The 19,405-nt window shown below is 41.0% G+C and overlaps 1 protein-coding gene and 1 long non-coding RNA gene across 2 annotated transcripts; both read left to right on the top strand.

Moving 5' to 3' along the window:
- The first annotated feature begins 4,221 nt into the window (after nt 1-4,221).
- Nucleotides 4,222-6,098, top strand: LOC111949263. Its single transcript, XR_002875281.1, has 3 exons — nt 4,222-4,261; nt 5,461-5,526; nt 5,632-6,098. It is a non-coding gene; the product is annotated as an uncharacterized LOC111949263 (long non-coding RNA).
- Nucleotides 6,099-9,202: 3,104 nt separating this feature from the next.
- On the top strand, nt 9,203-12,022 carry LOC105358670 (secretory phospholipase A2 receptor-like). The gene is made up of 5 exons (XM_023966030.1): nt 9,203-9,396; nt 9,920-10,318; nt 10,879-11,235; nt 11,354-11,448; nt 11,523-12,022. The coding sequence occupies exons 1-5, from the start codon at nt 9,357-9,359 to the stop codon at nt 11,628-11,630; spliced, it is 999 nt and encodes a 332-aa protein (XP_023821798.1). The 5' UTR covers nt 9,203-9,356; the 3' UTR covers nt 11,631-12,022.
- The last annotated feature ends 7,383 nt before the right edge of the window (nt 12,023-19,405 follow it).

Consider the following 19,405-nt stretch of genomic DNA (forward strand, 5'->3'; position numbering starts at 1 on the left):
GCTTGTAGGAACAAAAATACATCCGTATTTTCTAGAGCGAGCTATTTTGTCGGCCAGACGACGATGACAAGACGCATTTTACAAGCTGCCATTAGTCTAGTATCACCATTACATTCAACTCTCATAAACTTATTTATTACATCAGTGTGTGACTGTAGCACACTTTAGGACTTTGAGGAAGCAACTTATTGACTTATTACACGTATTACCGGTGCCTAAAACCGCCACCACTGCCCGGCCCCCCTGACATCACAGGGTATTTAATTCATGAACTCGCAGAGGCTATGGTGGTTTCAAAAGGTGCAGGTGATGAAATGTTATTTTTAAAGATACTTCTGGAAAATATGCAAATCAGCGCCATGTTTTTGCAATTCTATTTCCTTAAAGTTGTTTGGTTCCACTCAGGCATTGCTGTAGATGGTAAAATGCTGCTGATGTTACTGACCTGATATGGCTGTTAAAGTTCAGGTCAGAGTTCATGATTACCCATAGGTTTCTGACTTGATTTGAGGCTTTTAGAGACAGAGAGTGAAGGTAACTGCTGACACGTTCTCTCTGTTTCTGTGGACCAAAGATGACAACTTCAGTCTTGTCTGAATTTAGCTGGAGAAAGTTGTTTTGCATCCAAGCACTGATCTGTTGGATGCAACAACTGAGTGAATCCACTGGCCCATATTCACCTGCTGTCAGTGACACATAGATCTGAGTATCGTCTGCATAGTTGTGATAGGATATGTTATTACTGCGTATTAACTGACCTAGTGGCAGCATGTAGAGGTTGAACCAAAGGGGTCCCAGGATTTATCCCTGGGGCACACCACAGTTCAAGGCCATGTAGTCTGAGACACAACCCCCAATTTCAATAACATATTTCCTGTCTTCTAGTTAGGACTTCAACCAACCAACTAAGAGCAGAGCCAGAAAAACCAACACAGTCTTGGAGTCTGTGTAAAAGGATCCCATGATCAACTGTGTCAAAAGCAGTCCTCAGGTCTAGCAGGATTAAGACTGGCAGCGTCAGTGCTTAGGCGGATGTCGTTAGTTACCTCGATAAGAGCAGTTTCTGTCCAATGATGGGGTCTAAAGCCGGACTGGAAAACATCTAATTAATTATTTAGGATGATAAAGTCAGTGAGCTGTTGGTAAACAACTTTTTCAAGGACTTTTCCTAAAAATGGCAAGCTTGAGATGGGTCTGTAATTGTTCGATACTGTGACATCAAGATTGTTCTTCTTCAGGAGAGGTTTAATGACTGCAGTTTTTAAGGCTTCAGGAAATGTTCCAGTTTGAAACGATATGTTAACTATTTGAGTAATTGGTGCAGACAAAATGTTCAGTATAGACTTTAGAAATCCAGTGGGTAACACATCAAGGCGGCATGTAGACGAACTAAGACAGGTGATGATCTTTTGGACAATTTTGTCAGTTACAGGTACAAAGTGAGTCAGCTTAGAGTGACTAGGTGGCTGTTGGGTAGTTATTTGGTAGTTTATGGCGTTTTTAATGCCCTGAAACTAGTCATTGAAAATACAGCAAACTTATTACATTTAGATGTCCAAACCAGTTCCAATGGCAGCTGAGCTGGATGGTTTTTTTAATTTGTTTACTATTGCAAACAAGACACGGGAGTTGCTGCTGCAACTTCCAATGATGTCAGAAAAGTATCTTCCCTTGTTCTGCATAAGGTTTGGTTGTAGGTGTACAACTACCCCTTATACATTTCATGATGAACCTGGAATTTTGACTTGCGCCACTCCCGCTCAGCTCTGCGATACAGCCTTTTCTGTGCCCTCCCCAAATCATCGTTTATCCAGGGAGCTTTCTGTCTACTTTTTCTGATTTTCATCTCCATAGGGGCAATGGCATCCAGAACATTCAAAATGCCAGAAGTAACAGAGTTCACTAATTCATCAACATTAGCACCAGAGGCATTTTTAAAGTTGATCATTTCTGCAAACTGTGCCCTAGTGTTGTCATTTATGTTTCTCTTTCAGACAACTGCAGGACCAGGAGGTGGTCTGTGAGCAACAGACACGTTAAAGAACACACAGAAATGATCAGACATGGCGACATTAACCACACTGACATTGGAAATGATAACCCCCCCTTGTAATGAGCAGGTCCAGGGTGTGTGTCCTCTGCTATGGGTGGTACTACTCACATGTATAATAAGACCAAAGGTTTCAAGGACAGCCTTGAGCCTTTTTTACATTTCTGTCATTGACACTATCCATATCAACATTAAAATCACCTGTAATCATTAAACCCTCAAAGTCTGAGCTACGGTGGCCGACAGGGCTCACACTACATACAAATGGAAAAACGCAACGGCATTACCCGAAGCGCGACGAAATTACCCGAAGCACAACGGCATTAAGAGACAGCGCAACGGCATTACCCGAAGCGTGACGAAATTACCCGCAGCACGACGACATAACCGCAGCATTAGCATTAAGCTCAGCACAACGGAAATGAGGACTTTTTTTCCTACCAAAAAAAAAAAAATCAGTTTCAAATTATTCAGCGCCCTTGGGAGCTACGTGATATTTGGACAAGATTAGGGTGTTTTCTTACTAGATTTCTTACAAATATACGTTTGTCTAAAAAATAAATTTACTCAGCTCTCCACAGTGACATCTGTATCTAACGCTCTTTGTCTTTTTTTTTAATTAAGACTTTTAAGTCGTAAATTTACTAGGAAAAAACTCGTAAATTTGCAACTTTTTATCTCGTGAATTTACGATTTAAAATCTCGTACAGTTACAAGAAAAAAGTAATCGATTATGTGGAGCCTTTTCTGAGGTTTTTTTTTCCAGATAGGTTTAAAAAAAACAATGAGATTCTGAACCTTTTGGCGACTCAGAATCAGATAATTTTCAGTGTAAACCGGTTTTCCGGGGTTCGGTGTCAGTAAAGCGGAGTTTCATATATAAAATAAGGAGCTCAGAGACACATTTGGGTGTAGAGGACTGCTGCAGCCTTTATTCTCCTTTTCATTCACATATCCTGAAGTTCATCTGTCACCTTACGACATGAACCTGTCATCCGAACACCAATGCAGAAGTAAACAGTGTTACATACGCCCCCTCCTCCAGATGAAACGTCCCGTTATAACATATAACAATAAAGATGAATGAAAATAGTCTGTTATATTAGCATTAGAACGTTGAAAATGCCAGAAAGTGCTCCTCCTCAGACAGAAGTGTCAGACAGACGTAGAGATCTGGTCTTTAATGGAGGAAGAAAGGATTCAGGTGGACAGCTGCAGGGATACTCTTGAACCTTTGCTGCGCGATGACTTCTCTTTTTTTCTTTCTGACCGTGGTCGAAAACGCAGGGGAGATTTTCTCCAGGGCCGAAGGCGGATCCTCGTTTGGGGTTCACTTTCCCGTTCGGATCCTCAGCCTCCAGAGCGAGTTAATAAGACAAAATACTTCTTCTGGGGAGGGACACCATCTTTTTATTAAGGTTCTCAGTCCTCGATCACACAATATAGACGCAAACTCTCCCGCTCCGCGCTCTCACCCCCTCTCTTTCGCCCGTGCTCTCACACATGCACGCGGGGTCTCCAACACGCACACACACACATACACACACACAGCGCGCGCACACTCCATAACTGTCGCTGTCGGCTTCATCGCCTGCAGAGATCCTGCAAACCACCAATCAAAAAATAAACATTAATAAATCATAAATCAAGCAAATAAACTTCCAGACATTTGGAACGTTATCAATAAACATTCAGCTCACCTGTTCAACTAAGTTTAGTCGGTCTGCTCTGCTGCTTTGCAGCGTTCACTTGTTGCTGCTGCTGCCCTGTATGCTCACTTCCACTTTAATCTCGTAAAAATACAATTTTTTTCCTAGTAAATTTACGGTTTAAAATTTCATAATTTTACTTTTTTTGGTGGCCCTGAAATTCTGTCGTACCGAATAGTTTGAATCTAACAGGCTTTTATTTTTTTCCCGGAAAAAAAAAGTCCTCATTTCCGTTGTGCTGAGCTTAATGCTAATGCTGCGGTTATGTCGTCGTGCTGCGGGTAATTTCGTCACGCTTCGGGTAATGCCGTTGCGCTGTCTCTTAATGCCGTTGTGCTTCGGGTAATTTCGTCGCGCTTCGGGTAATGCCGTTGCGTTTTTCCATTTGTATGTAGTGTGAGCCCTGTCGGCCACCGTACTGAGCACACAACTGAGAGAATTTCAGTGAAATCATCAATGAAACTTTGGCTGTGCTGAGGAGGCTTGTACATAACTATGCAGAGTAAGAAAGGAGTTTGTTTTAACTCTACTTTAAGGGGAAACATACTAGATGAAAACGCACTCAATGATAATCTGTGGGTTTCATTATTATCTTTAAACAGCGCAGAAACGCCTCCACCCTTTTTACTTTCTCGTATTTCAGATTCAGATTTGTAGTTGGGGGGAGTTGATTCAAATAGAATAATGCTTCCTGTGTTTTTGTCAAGCCATGTTTCAGTTAACAACATAAAATCAAGATTAAAAGAAAAGATGAAATTACTGATTAAAAAGGATTTGTTACATAAAGATCTGGGGAGGGGATGAACACGATTTCTTTGATTGGACGGTCTAACTGCCCTTTTGCTTGGCTTTCTACGTGGTGTAACTGCAGGTATAGCATCAGAAGAAAGATGTCCATCACAGGTCCCCAGTTTAATGTAACCTTCACCATAACTGTAAGTCCTGGGAGACTGGGGGCCCGTTTCAGTCTAGCTCAGGGAGATAGCACCTCTAGAGGCATGCGTGGGTGGTCGAGTAGAGGGTAATTTGGGCGATGGGCCAGGAGGGCAGGAGCTGGATGGGATTTGGGTGAACGATCGGGGGGACGCGGCGGGGAGGGTTTGGATGAATGGCGGGAAAGACATGTTGGAGGGACTTTGGGAGAAGGACAAGGAGCGGGCGCAGAAGGGGTAGGAGAGCTCCTGTGTGGTGTGAGGCCCACAGGTGTTATTTGATGAGGCTATCAAGATGGCTGGGTAGAGCCATGGGTGAAAGTGGGGGCGGGGGGGGAAAGGAGATTGAGTCTTCACTGGGAGTAGATGTAGGGGGCACCTACAGCTGGTCAGGTGAAGTATTTCCTGGTCCAAGCTCTCTGTTGGAGCGACAGATGGATCTAAAACCTGTAACGACAGCCCCAGAGAAAGGGGTGCTAGAAGAAGAAGCGAGAAGGTTCTTCACTAACTCTCTAGCTCTACCTCTGTTCAGGTGTGAGCCCTTACCTATGAACAGGTCCTTTTGCTTCCAGAATATATTAAATATATTAAACTCTCTGGACAGCCATGTTTTCAGCTGAAACAACCGGCTAAAATTGAGTGACATCCCATCAATGTAAGGAAGAGGTCCACTGATGAATGCCTCAATCTCTACTTTGTCAATCTCTTCAAATAACTTTGTGAAGCTTTTTTTTTAACTGTTCCGATTGTTCTTTTCTGATATCAACAGCACCAACATGAATAATTAATTGTTTAACTCTGTGGTGGGGTCCCGCCAGGATGCAGAGGAGCCAAGGTGAGGAGGTCCGTTCTTTATTCAGACAAAGGTGCTTCACGCACCAGCACGCGTCACCTCCGTCACTCCTCCTCACCTTGTCTCCTCTGCATCCTTTCTCGGCAGGACCCCGCCACATATGGTGTCAGAAGTGGGATTGCAGAGGGACCACAAAAAGGTGAGGACGCAGAGGCGGTGAGGAAGATCAGCAAACACAGCTCAGTTCCAGGGACTCCACCCTCTGAGGAAGAGGGGGTGGATCCAGGTGGCCTTGGCGGTGCTTCAGGCCAGGCCAGGGGCCCGGAGAGAACTGCGGCGTCCAGCTCAGCGCCCATGACGAGCGGCGGACCTCGCTGACAGCAAGGGCGGACACCGTGTTTTATTGTTTGTGCATTTGTGTATTTTATGTTTTAAAATTACTACCTGTGGTGCCACTTGGACAATAATTGAGTGGAACGCCCAACAGGCGTGGCTTAGCGTTCAAAAGGGAGCACCACAGGTTGTGAAAGGAGGAGGAGTGAGACTGAGGTGTCAGGTGCTGTGTGGCCCTGCGTAGAGCTATTGTTTCCTGAAATAAAGACCGAACTGCCTCACCTTGGCTCTTCTGCATCCTTTCTCGGCGGGACCCCGCCACAAACTCCTTGGTACAAGACTTGAGATAAGAGTCCTGTAATCACTGGAACAGTAGAACTCAGGCAGCAAAAATTTTGCATTCTTCTCTGGCTTACTCCACTGATAGCGCCATCTGCAAGCAGCAGCGTATCTCTGACCTTGACGTTTGGCACAGATTTTTTTTCTGCCTGTGCTTTGTTGTTGACATTATGGTGCCTATTCTGCGAAATTGATCCAATTTCTCTTTGTTCTTTAAAGTCACACTGTGATAGAGGTAAAAATCTGTTTGTTTGCTTTATTTCAGATGTTATGTCATCTTTCCGCTTTGCCTTAACACATAGTTCCTCCACACAAAGTTTTGGAAAGGACACAACATCACTCAAAGTCTATGTTATCGTTAGTTGTCCCATTTGTATTAATAGCAGGCTTCTTACCACCGGATGCTACTGGAAGGGTCTTGTGAAGTCCATTTTCAAATTATAAAGCAAATATTCGTGCTTGTAGTTCATTTATTTCTTGTTGATAGATCCGACAGTGTTCACAGTAGGAGTTTGTTTTTCTTTCTCTTCCAAACATGTTGCTGGCACGTCAAAAGAAACCTTTATCCTCCTGGGTGAATAAGTTTACCCCTTGGAATGCGTCTCGTTTTCCAGCAGAAATTCATTGTTTAAATCCAAACTCCACTTTTCGATATCGTTTCGTTCATGTTTTAATATTCTGCTTATCTGTGAGGAAAAGCCACAAGCTCTGCTCTCAAAGCAAAACTTACTTCTTCTTTTGTGGCACCATAAGTGTGGAGAGGGGAGAGGATGAAGAGATGGGTGCGATGTTCAGTGTCAGATGTACTAACATAATTCACATTCCACCATCCATTTTAGAAGAACATAAACACTCACCTGAGCACAGGTGTTAGCTCACCTTTGCACTAATAGTTTGCATGATTGAATGAATGAAAGATTTCACACTAGTTGGTTTAAAGGCATAGGTATGCGTTCGTGAACACTATCTGTTTTGTGTGCATGTTGACATGTGGACATTTTTGCGGCTAGCAGGTGTGTTGATAATATTTGAGTGTGTGTGAACAGGCCCCGCCCTTTTTGTACTACATTTGAACCGTACCGTAACGATAAACAACCAGTAAACCTGCCTGCTCTATGCTGCTTCATGGTCTTACCCCCCTTCCCCTCCTATTATCACCCTCCTACCCCCCCCTCTCTCTAACGTCCCTCTCTCTTCTTCCCCTCTTTCCTTTTCCGTCCGGTCCAACACCAAAGATTTTCAAACATGATTGAAATTAATAAAGTTTGGCCTCAATTACAAAAGGGGTTTATTCAGACATACCTTTGGTTTGTCTGAAGATGAATAACCCCTCTTGTTAAAATAAAATATGTCCAACACAAGAGGCCCTCAGCTCTCATCTGTTTGCCTAGCTGTTGGACAGGACAAGTTAAAAAAAAAAAAAAGATGTACTAACATAAAAGCTCAAAGTACTATCTACTGCAGGTGTGTCAAAGTTAGAATTCAAAGAGCACCCTCTATCGCTGTGCGTCGCCTTGGGTGAAACACTACACTACAGGCATGCTATTGGAAGTGTGCTCCCTGGAAAATGCTACCTCCTGGAATGTGCTGTCCTGGGCAACCGCCCACCTTGCCCATATCAAAAACCGCTACTGCGCGTTTGAGATGTTTATGGTCTGTCTGGGTCTGTTTTAGATTGGTTTGTCTCATATCTCAGTGGAAGAACTTTTTATATTGCCATATAAGTTCCTTAACCTCTAAAATGAGAAAAATATCTTGTGCCGTTCCAAGGGGTTAAATTCTAGGCCCTCCTTTTTTATTTCAAATATGATTCCTCTTGGGAAACTAACTAGTGAATTTAGCCACATATCTAATTATTTATATGCAGACGTCATTCAGCTTTACTTTTACTTCTAGTTTTTAGACGCTTGCATGCACAAACTCCTGCATACATTGCTAACCTTTTAACCCCCTACTCTTCGGCACGGTCCATGAGGTCTTGAAAACCAAAAATGTTTACTAATCCCAAAAGCCTGCATAAAACCTGCCTATAAACCTGGAGACCTGTCTTTCAATCGGTCACTCCTCGTCTTTCGAATGCTCTTCATTTGTCATTATGACAGACGACTCTGTTCAGTATTTTAAAGGTCAGGTAAAGGCGTTTTTATTCAGAACTTCTTTTAGTTAATCTAATTTAGCTTTTTACTGTGACATCATCTTTGTTTAAGTCTCTGATATGTGTGTGCTGATTTGGTGTAATGTTGGATGTTTTTTATGATTGTGAAGCACTTTGGGATTATTATCTGAGAAAGTTGCCACAGAAATAAACATTTACCTGCTAACCTACTCACTAGATTAAGTTATAATGGATTGGATTTATCTGCGCTTTTCAAGACACTCAAAGCGCTTACATTGTGTCCATTATTCAGTCACTCCTCATTCATACTTGGTGATGGTAAGCTACTGATGTAGCCACAGCCGCCCTGGGGCAGACTGACAGAGGCGTGGCTGCCAGGTCACGCCTACGGCCCCTCTGACCATCACCGGGATCATTCATGCACACCAGTGCCCAAGGACACAATGACATTTTGGCTGGTGGGAGCGGGGATTGAACCGCCAACCCTTTGATCATTGGACGACCTGCTCAACCATCTGAGCCACTGTCGCCCCCTTAATTATGTTACATAGTTCAAATTAAATCAAAGGATGAGTGGACACTTGTGGAAAATGTCAAGATTAATTTCATATTTATTTATGGATGAAAAAAACATCAATGTAGGATAAAAATGGAATTGTCTTAAATCTGCTTTTGTTGTTGTTTTATAGACAATTCAATTGGTTGCTTCATGAAATTTCAGAATGAAGTTTTTACAAGAAAATAACTTTAATGGAAGAACCCTACTAAAAACCATTTCTTAACCAGCCACGGTAGAGCAGTGAAAAAAAGAATTCTAACATCTGCAGTCAAAGAGTCAGGAAATGTAAACAGAAAAAAGCGTGTTATGTAAATCAGCTGTATTTGCAAACTAAGAGTCTCTTTGTATTCGGATATTTGAAACTGTGTTTGAAAACATTCATGGAACTATGCAAATCTCTACAGTATGTTCCTGCTATGTATGTTTTGATATAAAAATCCTCCCAGACCTTCACTGTGTTCAGACACAAACATCAGCCGTGGTGTTTCCATCCCAGAGTTTCCTTCTACAGTCCACAGAAGCATCATGATGGAGAAGATCCTGCTGCTCGTCTTGGTTTCCTCAGGTAAGTCAGAAAAATGTAAAGCTAATCAATTAAGATTGTTATCATTATATAACTGCACTTCAATAATCGCTTAGGTGGAGAAATGATTAAATGTACTTTAATCTCTACACTGAGAATGAATTTGGGAGACTGGAAACAAAAACTGCATCCAACAGCAAAAATCTTCCAGCAGAAAGAAGCGTAATTTCTCCATCGTCTGTTGTGATGGTTTAATGTCAGAGAAGACAGGAAACAAGCATCAATCTCTGTCTTTGGTCTCTCTGAGACTGGATGTTCTAGATTTTAAAAATATTATGAAGACAGTTCAACAATCTTCATTCATTTGAGAGTTTTCTTCAAAAATGACACTTAAGTTTGTCTCACCAGGAATCAAGTCCACAATAATATAATCCAGTGTGATTTTACTGTTACTGAGGAAAGAACCGTTTCACTCTTTACTAAAAACATCAACTTCTGTCTGATTCTAATGAAGTAGGAAGAAAATTCTACTGTTGATATTTAAACAAATGTGTTTTTTTCACAGAGATCTTCCTCCTCTCCTCCTGCCTCCTCATCCGTCAGTACCACGTTGTCAATCAACCTTTGAACTGGACTGAAGCTCAGACCTACTGCAGACAGAAACACACAGATCTGGCCACCATTGAAAACTCCAAAGAAATGGACCAACTGATGAACACTATTTCATCTTTTGGTTACAGTTATAACTTTTGGATCGGTCTGTACAATGAAATCAGCTGGAGATGGTCTGATGGATTCATTGGAAGCTTCACAGGCAACAACTACAACTACTACTACTGGACTTCACAAGATACATCACATTCCCGCAGTGATCAGCTCTGTATGGTTCCATACTGGCATTACGACCATTACCATTGGTCCGACTCAAGCTGCAGTTCATTATTACATTTTGTGTGCAACAATGGTAAGACTTTCACAAAAAACATTTGTAAGGTTTATTTTACTAGAACGTAAAAATGACCAAGTGCATCACAGTGGACAACACGCATGTGATGTCAGCAAAAACTGATCAGTCCATCATTCCAGTCCAATGTGTGGAAACACTTTGAATTTAGCAAAGATGTGTGACCAGACAGTTTTCTAGAATTTTCTAATAATCTTCCCTTTGGATGTGGAAAAACAACTGAGAACTGAACTTTAGGAAACAAAAATGAGAATGGATTTTACATTTATTCATGTTTACTTATTTGTACACATATTTAATCTACACTTGATTATCTTGAAGACATAAAATAAATGTAAAAAAATTTCCCCTGCACTGTTCAGTACCAGGTATTTCTATCTGAGTCCCTGGTTGAATTTTTGGCTATAGATGTCCTGGATCGATTTAGTTTTGTGAATTGGATCGGTCAAAATGAACGAAAATGGACCATGAATCGGATCAGCGACCACAATTGATGGTATGAATCAAATTGTTGTTAAAAGAAACCGTTACACCTCTACTATTATCGTTCTAATCCACAGGAACCCAGCAGAATCCTGAATATGTTTTTGTGAATGAAATGATGAACTGGTCCAGCGCTCAGAGACACTGCAGACAGAACTTCACAGACCTGGCCACTGCAAGGAACAACACAGACTGGCAGGCACTTTCCAGTGTGATGCCTGTTAATCAGAACCTATGGATTGGTGTTTATAGAGATTTAAACATTTCCTGGTCTGATGGGACCCTTCCGTCTTTCTACCCAACAACATTAAATTTTTATAATCAGCCTAACGTAATCAGCGCCACGTGTGGTTATCAATATTGGCTAAACAGAGAGTACTGGCATTTTTATCCTTGTGAAAACAGATTACCATTTATCTGCCATGGTCCTAAAGGTGAGTTCAGAATTACATTATTCTAACTGAGATTCCTTTTACACTAATGTGTACATCTCTCATCCTCATGTATATTTACATTCTAATTTATGATTCTTTACCTTCTGTTTTCATTCAGTAATCATACACAAGCGTGTGGTGAAGCTGAGACTGAAGACGGAAAACTCTGAAGATCTGAATGATGCTGCTGTTAAAGCAAAGTTGCTGGAAGAGGTGAGTCTGGAATTTCAACAGTTTCAACTCTGGTAAAAACAAATAAAGTTTCTGAAAAATACATTTATGCTCAGCTTCAGAAGAAACTGGAGGAGAACGGAGTGAATGGAGTGGAGGTGAAGTGGAAACAGCAGACTGATGGAAAAGTCTTCAACAAAGAGAAAAAGAAGACTGAGCTCTGAAAAATAAACCCTTCATTAAAATAAACACTTAATTTTCCTTAAACCTAATGCAATATTTGTGAATTTGATAATATTTTTGAATTAGTGATAAGTTTTGAGTCAAAAGTTTCATTTTCTTTTTTTGTTTGTTGCAGGTTTCAACAAACTGAATATTAATGTTATACAGCTGTGTAGCTTTTCTTCTTACAAGTTAAAGTTACAGTTATTTGAGATGTTTACGTTTACGTTTTCAGATAGCTAAAAAAGATAAGACAAAGATTAGGAACTACATTTTCAATCATTTTTGTTTAGATTTTACCTTTCTGGACTCTGGGTTAAACGTTCTACATAAGATATCCTGCAGGTTTTTGTCACAAGCTATAAATGCAAAATATAGTAAAGCAAATAAAGAAAATTGTATGGTTATTTGTTTTATTTATCAAAATTCACTTCAGCACCAGTAGGAGGTGCTAGAATGCTCAGCGTAAAATGAGAGTACTTACTAAAAATTTACCAGGGATCTCCTTCTTTCTTATATGTGTTTGTTTCTTTTCCTCTATTCTCACTAAACAACTCCAACACAACACAATGATGTTTCCCAATTAAATTGTTATTTTTGAATATATACTTATAAATACAACATCACCATTAGTAGAAACCACCGCTAAAATACACCCATTTTGCACAGTACTTTGAAATATGTCCATGAAGACTCTCATTCGTTCAGGTTGACTCCATCATAGTAGTAAGTTTAACCCTTGTGCTATCTTGGATGACCCCATCCTTACATTGATGTGTTCTCCCTACCATGACAAAGGTGGATAAAGGTGGAAAGATTTCATGTAATCCATGGACACCAGTGATGATCACAAATGATTGAAGAAAAAAGGTTCAGAGCTCTGTCTAGTGGGTCTAGATGACCCAACTCCCAATGTTAAAGTGCCTAGCACAAGGGTTACGGGCTGTCATTGGACTTGGTTTTAAAGTTAGAAGACATTTCACCGCCAGTGTTCAGTGACAGGGTGGAGGAAAAGCTGAAGAAGAAGCCTTTCAAAGCACTTCATCACCACAGATGTCAGTGTCACTGTTCTATAGTCATTACGATCCTTAATAATTATGTTCTTTGGGACTGGGATGGTGATGGCTCATATTAAGGAGGATGGGACAGCAGCCCATGCAAAGGAGGTGTTGATCTTGTCAGTACCTCAGTCAGCTGATCTGCACCGTCTGGCCCAGCAGCCTTCCAAGCGTTCACAGCCTTCACTTCTCTCCTCACCTGCTGTTCTTGGAGAGTGAGGGGTTGAGGGCTGGAGAGGAAACCAAAGCGTGTTTTTGGCCTTGAAGTGTTGAAGCAGGTGAAGAAGTGATTATGGTCGTCCACTGAAAATCTTTTGAAAACATTTCTATTTAGAAAAGATTTGAGAGGATTTTACAGCTACCTACCCTTTGTTTATTTTTAACATTTTATTGTATTTTACTGAATATTGTTGGGACTGCTTTCGAAAACAAGAAGACGTACCGATGGCGTTAACAGTTAATCTTCAATTGCCTTCTGCGTTGAACAATGGAACGGTATTTTGCTCTAAACTCTATTGTTTTGAATCGAGGGTCTATGCCATTTGCTGAGTTTTTTCTAATGAACTCTTTTCTGCTCCTGAGGCTCCGCCCTTTTTGGCTTGCGTGTCATAAACTTTTAAAGTCAAAGGTTGAGGGAAACAAACCCTGTCATGTAAATCCACTCTATTAACAAACTCAGAAGTTTCTCTGTAACCTGATGAAACATATGTGGGTCTATGCAAATCCGAACAATGGTTTACTGCAAACTCTTTCCCATGAAAAAAATCCTCCCAGACCTTCACTGTGTTCAGACGCAGACATCAGTCGTGGTTTTTCCATCCAGAGTCTCCTTCTACAGTCCACAGAAGCATCATGATGGAGAAGATCCTGCTGCTCGTCTTGGTTTCCTCAGGTCAGTGCTTCTTTGTTGAAGTCAGAATATGCATGTAAAGAATGAAGGCGTATTGTCTTCAATAGAACAACAGGGTTCATTGTGCTAATTTTTTTTTTTTTATTTAATTCAAAAGCAAACAACTGCTAACAGGCTGGGCACTAACCTGTTTTGTTCTTCCTACTTTACCCACAAACATTACAGAGCAAAACGTTGGTGGAGCATTAAATATTGACCAATGTGAAATGTTTGGGTTTTTGTGGTGACGTAGATTTTTTTCCTGATTTTTGAACATAATTTCTTCTGTTTTTCTAGATATTTCTTTAAGACTAAAACAGTTGTAGTTTCTAAAGTGAGGAGATAAGGGTGCATCTACAACTGTGTTACTCCAGTTTGTTTTTAAATATATTTAGGACTTGAGATGTTTTAGTGTTTATTTTTTCATGATATACTGAGAAATTGATAGTGTTTGTCTGGGACGTTCTTGTGTACTTTATTGACGGTCCCCACTTTCATCTGTGGACAGACATGGATATCAAGACGGATCCTATTTATGGAAAATCTCCAGCAGTAACTTGTTTTCTGCATCACTGTGAAGGAAAAATAACATAATAATCATACTGATCAATATTTAATACTTCCCCAATGTTTTTCTCTGTAATACTTGTGGATAAAGTAAGCAGCTTTACAATGAAAACAAACAAACGGCAAATTGTAAATAAGAGGAAAAGTGAAAACTATTCACTCTATTCACACACACACTCCACAAGCCCACTCAATGCATACGGACACGAAAACAACGACTGTATGGATGATATGACACCATTAGGTGTCAGTGTCAGTTTTACAGTTGTTGTTTTTGTCCTACAAAGAGTTAATAAATGAACGAGGTGACTCGTGTATGAAACTCAACAGGTTATGGGCCCAGAGAACACTGAAAAGCTTTTTCACTATATTTTGTGGATTAAACAGAGTTGTGAGTTTTTTGCTTTTCTCACAATGGAGGATAAGCTGTTTATGGACAAGCTGAGCGGACCGGAAAATTGGGCAACATGGAAGTTTCAAATGGAGCACTTGCTAAAGGCTAAAGGACTGTGGGGCATGCTAACGGAGACGGACGTGTTAGCCGCAGATGCTAATGCTCATGCACAAGCGGAGTTTACCAGACGGAGAGAGAAAGCATTCTCCACGTTAGTGCTGAACGTGAGTACATCCCAGCTTTACCTGGTAACAAGCTGCCAGACTCCCAAGGAAGCATGGACTACGCTTAAAGGGCATTTTGAGAGAGACACTTTGGCAAACAAACTGTTCCTTAAGAAAAAATATTTTCGATGTGAAATGAAGGAAGGATGTCAATTAAGTGAGCATCTGAAGCAAATGAAGGAACTGACTGATCAGCTAACAGCTATAGGAGCTGATATTAAAGAAGAAGATCAAATTGTGACACTTTTGGGTAGTCTGCCACCTAGTTATGCCACCATTGTCACTACATTAGAGACAAAGATGGACAATTTGACGCTGCAATTTGTTCAACAAGCCTTAATAAATGAATAGCAAAAGCATGTAAATGCAAATGAAAGTTACAGCGGTGCTAGCTCAGGTGGTGGTGCATCAGCTATGTCATCTCAGTGTCGGGGAAGTGTACAGGAAAACTTCAGGACAGTCGGAGCGGAAAGACCAACCACATGGCGGTGTTATAAATGTGGAAAGGAAGGCCACATTAAACGTGACTGTCCGAGTTGGAAGTACAAGGCCAAAAAGAAGACTCATAAGGCTAAAAGCATGACATATGATGATGCAGAAGGTGAAAGTGCTTTTGTCACCAAAGAAGCAAATCCAACTGACACACTACAACCGTTTTGAATGGTTGATAGATTCTGGTGCATCAAAGCACATGACATGTGATAACAACATTCTTCAAGATTCCCAGCAGTTCACTGAAGCACAGTCTGTGAAGCTCGGTGACGGCAGGGTGGTTGATGCCCTGGGAATGGGAAACGTCAACTTGAAAATGACAAAATAAGTGATGTAAAAGACGTCACAATCTATGATGTGCTGTATGTTCCAAAGCTGTTGGGGAATTTATTTTCAGTGGGAGCAGCCACCAAGAAAGGCAACACAGTGCAGTTCCAGAAGTCTCACTGTTACATATGTGGAAAAAATGGAGCTCTTCAAGGAATGGGAACACGACGAGCTGATGGACTTTATCAGCTGGATGTTAAAAAGGACTTACAAGTTTGTCATAATGCATCAGTAGCAGCCAGCTTATGGCACCAGCGGCTGGGCCACACTACCAAGCTAAAGGAGCTAAAAGATCTGGTGAATGGAGTGGACTTCTCCACAGAAACAGAGGTTTCTTTCTGTGAGGGATGTGTGGAAGGCAAACTGTTTAAGCAGCCATACAAGTCAATTGGAGGAATTCGTTCCAAACACAGAATGCAGCTGATTCATAGTGATGTCTGTGGTCCCATGCAGACTGAATCCATTGGTGGAGCAAAATATTTTGTGACTTTTATTGACGATTACTCCAGATGCTGCAAAGTGTACTTCCTGAAACACAAGAATGAGGTGTTCACCAAATTCAAAGAATTTGAACGAACATTCACAAATGAATGTGGACAAGCTGTTAAAAGACTCAGAACAGACAATGGGGGTGAATACACATCAAAAGAGTTTCAAGAATATTTGAAAGCTCAAGGCATCCAACATGAAGTGACTGTACCTCACTCACCACAGCAAAATGGTGTTGCAGAGAGAAAAAACAGGACTTTAGTTGAAGCAGCTAGAAGTATGCTGTCACATGCTAAGTTGCCAAAAATGTACTGGGCAGAAGCTGTAGCCACAGCAGCTTACATTCAGAACAGGCTGCCTACATCTGTACTGAAGCAGGAGACACCCTATGAGAGATGGTGTGGAAGAAAACCTGACATGAGTCACATGAGGGTGTTTGGATGCATTGCTTATGCACATATTCCAGATGAAAAAAGACAAAAACTGGACAAAAAGGCTCAGAAGCTTCGTTTTGTAGGCTATGCAAACAACGCTAAGGGTTATCGCCTATATGATGAAGAGAAAAGAAGGATTTTAATCCGCCGGGACGTCATTTTCAATGAAACAAACTTTTACTGGAAACAGGGAGCAGAAGAGCCCCACCCAGAGAATGAAGTAACTGTGGACACAAATGACATTGAAACAGAGAATGAAGCCACTGCTGATGATGCTGTCAGAAAAAGTGACAGAATCAAAAAGGCTCCAAAGAGATATGGATACGACGAGTTTGCTGATGCAGTTGTTGTTGATCATCATGCAAATATGTGTTGTGTGACAGAGCCACTCACAATGAAAGAAGCTCTGAGTCCAAATGCAAAAGAATGGCAGGATGCAGCTGATTTGGAATATGAGTCGCTGCTCGAGAATGAGACGTGGGCTCTAGTGGACTTACCAAAAGACAGAAAAGCTGTAGGTTCAAGATGGGTGTTCAAAGTCAAGCATCATAGTGATGGAAGAGTGGAGAGATACAAGTGCAGACTTGTCGCCAAAGGCTACTCACAGTTGTATGGTGCTGACTATGATGAGACATTTTCACCAGTGGTACGTTTCAGCTCTATTCGTACATTGCTGTCTTTTGCAAATCAAAACAATCTGCATGTTCATCAGATGGACGTTGTAACTGCATTTCTAAATGGACACTTGGAAGAAGAAATCTATATGGAGCAACCAGAAGGATACATCAAACCAGGACAGGAACATCTGATGTGCAAATTAAAAAAATCAATCTATGGACTGAAGCAATCTCCTCGTTGCTGGAGCAAAGCCTTCACAGAGTTCATGACAGAACTTGGTTTTAAACAGAGCACATCAGATCCCTGTGTGTTTGTGAGATCAAGACAGGAGCTTGAGATCCTTGCAGTTTATGTGGATGATCTCATTCTGATAACAGAGTCAACTGAGAGCATGAACGAGTTGAAAGCAGCTCTCAAGAAGCGCTGCAAGATGAAGGACATGGGTGAGCTGTCCTACATCCTGGGCATCTCTGTGGTTCAAGACAAAGAGAAGTGTGTTTTTCTACATCAGAAGAATTCTATTGAAGCCATACTTAAGAAATATTGGATTGAAAATGCTAATCCTGTAGCAACTCCTGCTGATACCAACGTGAAACTGAAAAAGAGTGATGGTGTTAGGAAACCAGTACACCAACAAAACTATCAGTCAATGGTGGGAAGTTTGCTGTATGCTTCAATAGCCACACGACCAGACATAGCTCAAGCTGTGAATGCTGTCTCAAAGTTCAATGCAGATCCCAATACTGCTCATCTGACTGCCGTGAAAAGGATTCTTCGATATTTGAAAGGGACAGTGAATCTTGCCCTTAAATATGAACAGTCAGACTCTGGATCTTTAATTGGATTTTCAGATGCGGATTGGGCTGGTGACCAAGATGACCGACGTTCGACAACAGGCAACATGTTTCTACTGAGTGGAGGAGCGGTGAGCTGGCTCAGCAAGAAACAGGCAACAGTTGCACTCTCAACAGCAGAAGCTGAATATGTTGCACTTAGTCAAGCTGGTCAAGAAGGGGTTTGGCTGAGACGTTTACTGGCTGATCTTGGAGTGGAGAACACACCCACAGTGATCATGGAAGACAACCAAAGTGCCATCGCAATTGCAAAAAATCCAGTGGATCACTTCAGAACTAAGCATATAGACATTCGATATCACTACATCCGTGAATGTGTGCAAAATGGACGAATAAATCTACAATATTGTCCAACAGAAGATATGAAATCTTGACCCCCGCAGACTCTTAGCTCCTTGTTTTAAGCCACAGTTTCATTCTAAGTTTTACACATAAAGTTGTCTTTGAAGTAAAAAATAAAATAAAACCTATACTAAAAAAATAAACTGCATCCACTACTGTCTGGTGAAAGTATACGGGCTGCACGGTGGCGTCCTCACAGCAGGAAGGCTACTGGTTCAGGTCCCAGCTGGGGGACCTGAAACAGAACATCAGTGGAGGACCTTTCTTTGTGGAGTTTGCATGTTCTCCCCGTGCATGCATGTGTTCTCTCCAGGATCTCCAGCTTCCTCCCACCGTCCAAAAACATGTTTCATACGTTACTTGGTTAATCTAAATTGTCCATAGGTGTGAGTGTGAATGAGTGTGTGATTGTGGCCCTGCGACAGACTGGCGAACTGTCCAGGATGGAGACATCATAGGCTCCAGCAGCCCCGTGACCCCGAAAGAGATAAGACGGCAGAAGATGAATGAATGAACAAGCAAAATATATTTTATTCTATTCATAATTTACATTTACTATTCTATCAGTGTCTTAACAATAAATTAATTAAATTTAACCTTCTGCCAGTTTTCCTAAAACAGCGGAGATACATATTTCTGGATTGACTAAATGAAGCACAATATGAAGGTACTTACATAACTAATTCATTAGACAACAACAGTATGAAACATAAGTGATATTTATTCAAACAGCTGAAATATTTGCATATAAAGCTTCAAATGGATTTAATACATTTAAAAATATTGAAGAATTCATGTTTTATGTGCTTCCAAAATCCAAATACAGTTACGATTTGATCAGGAAAAAATGTTGATTGTTCAGACTTGGAGAATCAGTTTAAATGAAAACAGCAGCTAAAGTAGCATCACATGTTCACCATTCCAAAAGAAAGACACACAAAAACAACACAAATTTAATGTCTGCATTGATATAGCGAAAAAGTTATTTAAAAAAAGACATTCAATAAAATAAGCTAAATCACTCATCCTGGACAGAAGATTAACGTTCTCAGTGCTAGATTTATTTAAAGATGCTGCCTGAATGTTTTT

This window comes from Oryzias latipes, chromosome 18 (assembly GCF_002234675.1).
Source record: "Oryzias latipes chromosome 18, ASM223467v1".
NCBI classification, from domain to species: domain Eukaryota; kingdom Metazoa; phylum Chordata; class Actinopteri; order Beloniformes; family Adrianichthyidae; genus Oryzias; species Oryzias latipes.

What these genes read in the sequence shown, in the direction of transcription:
- LOC105358670 (XM_023966030.1), top strand. Translation starts at nt 9,357, where the DNA reads ATGATGGAGAAGATCCTGCTGCTCGTCTTGGTTTCCTCAG. An exon ending in GCTCGTCTTGGTTTCCTCAG is followed by an intron (nt 9,397 to 9,919) that starts GTAAGTCAGAAA and finishes TTTTTTTCACAG; the next exon opens with AGATCTTCCTCCTCTCCTCC. An exon ending in TATCTGCCATGGTCCTAAAG is followed by an intron (nt 11,236 to 11,353) that starts GTGAGTTCAGAA and finishes GTTTTCATTCAG; the next exon opens with TAATCATACACAAGCGTGTG.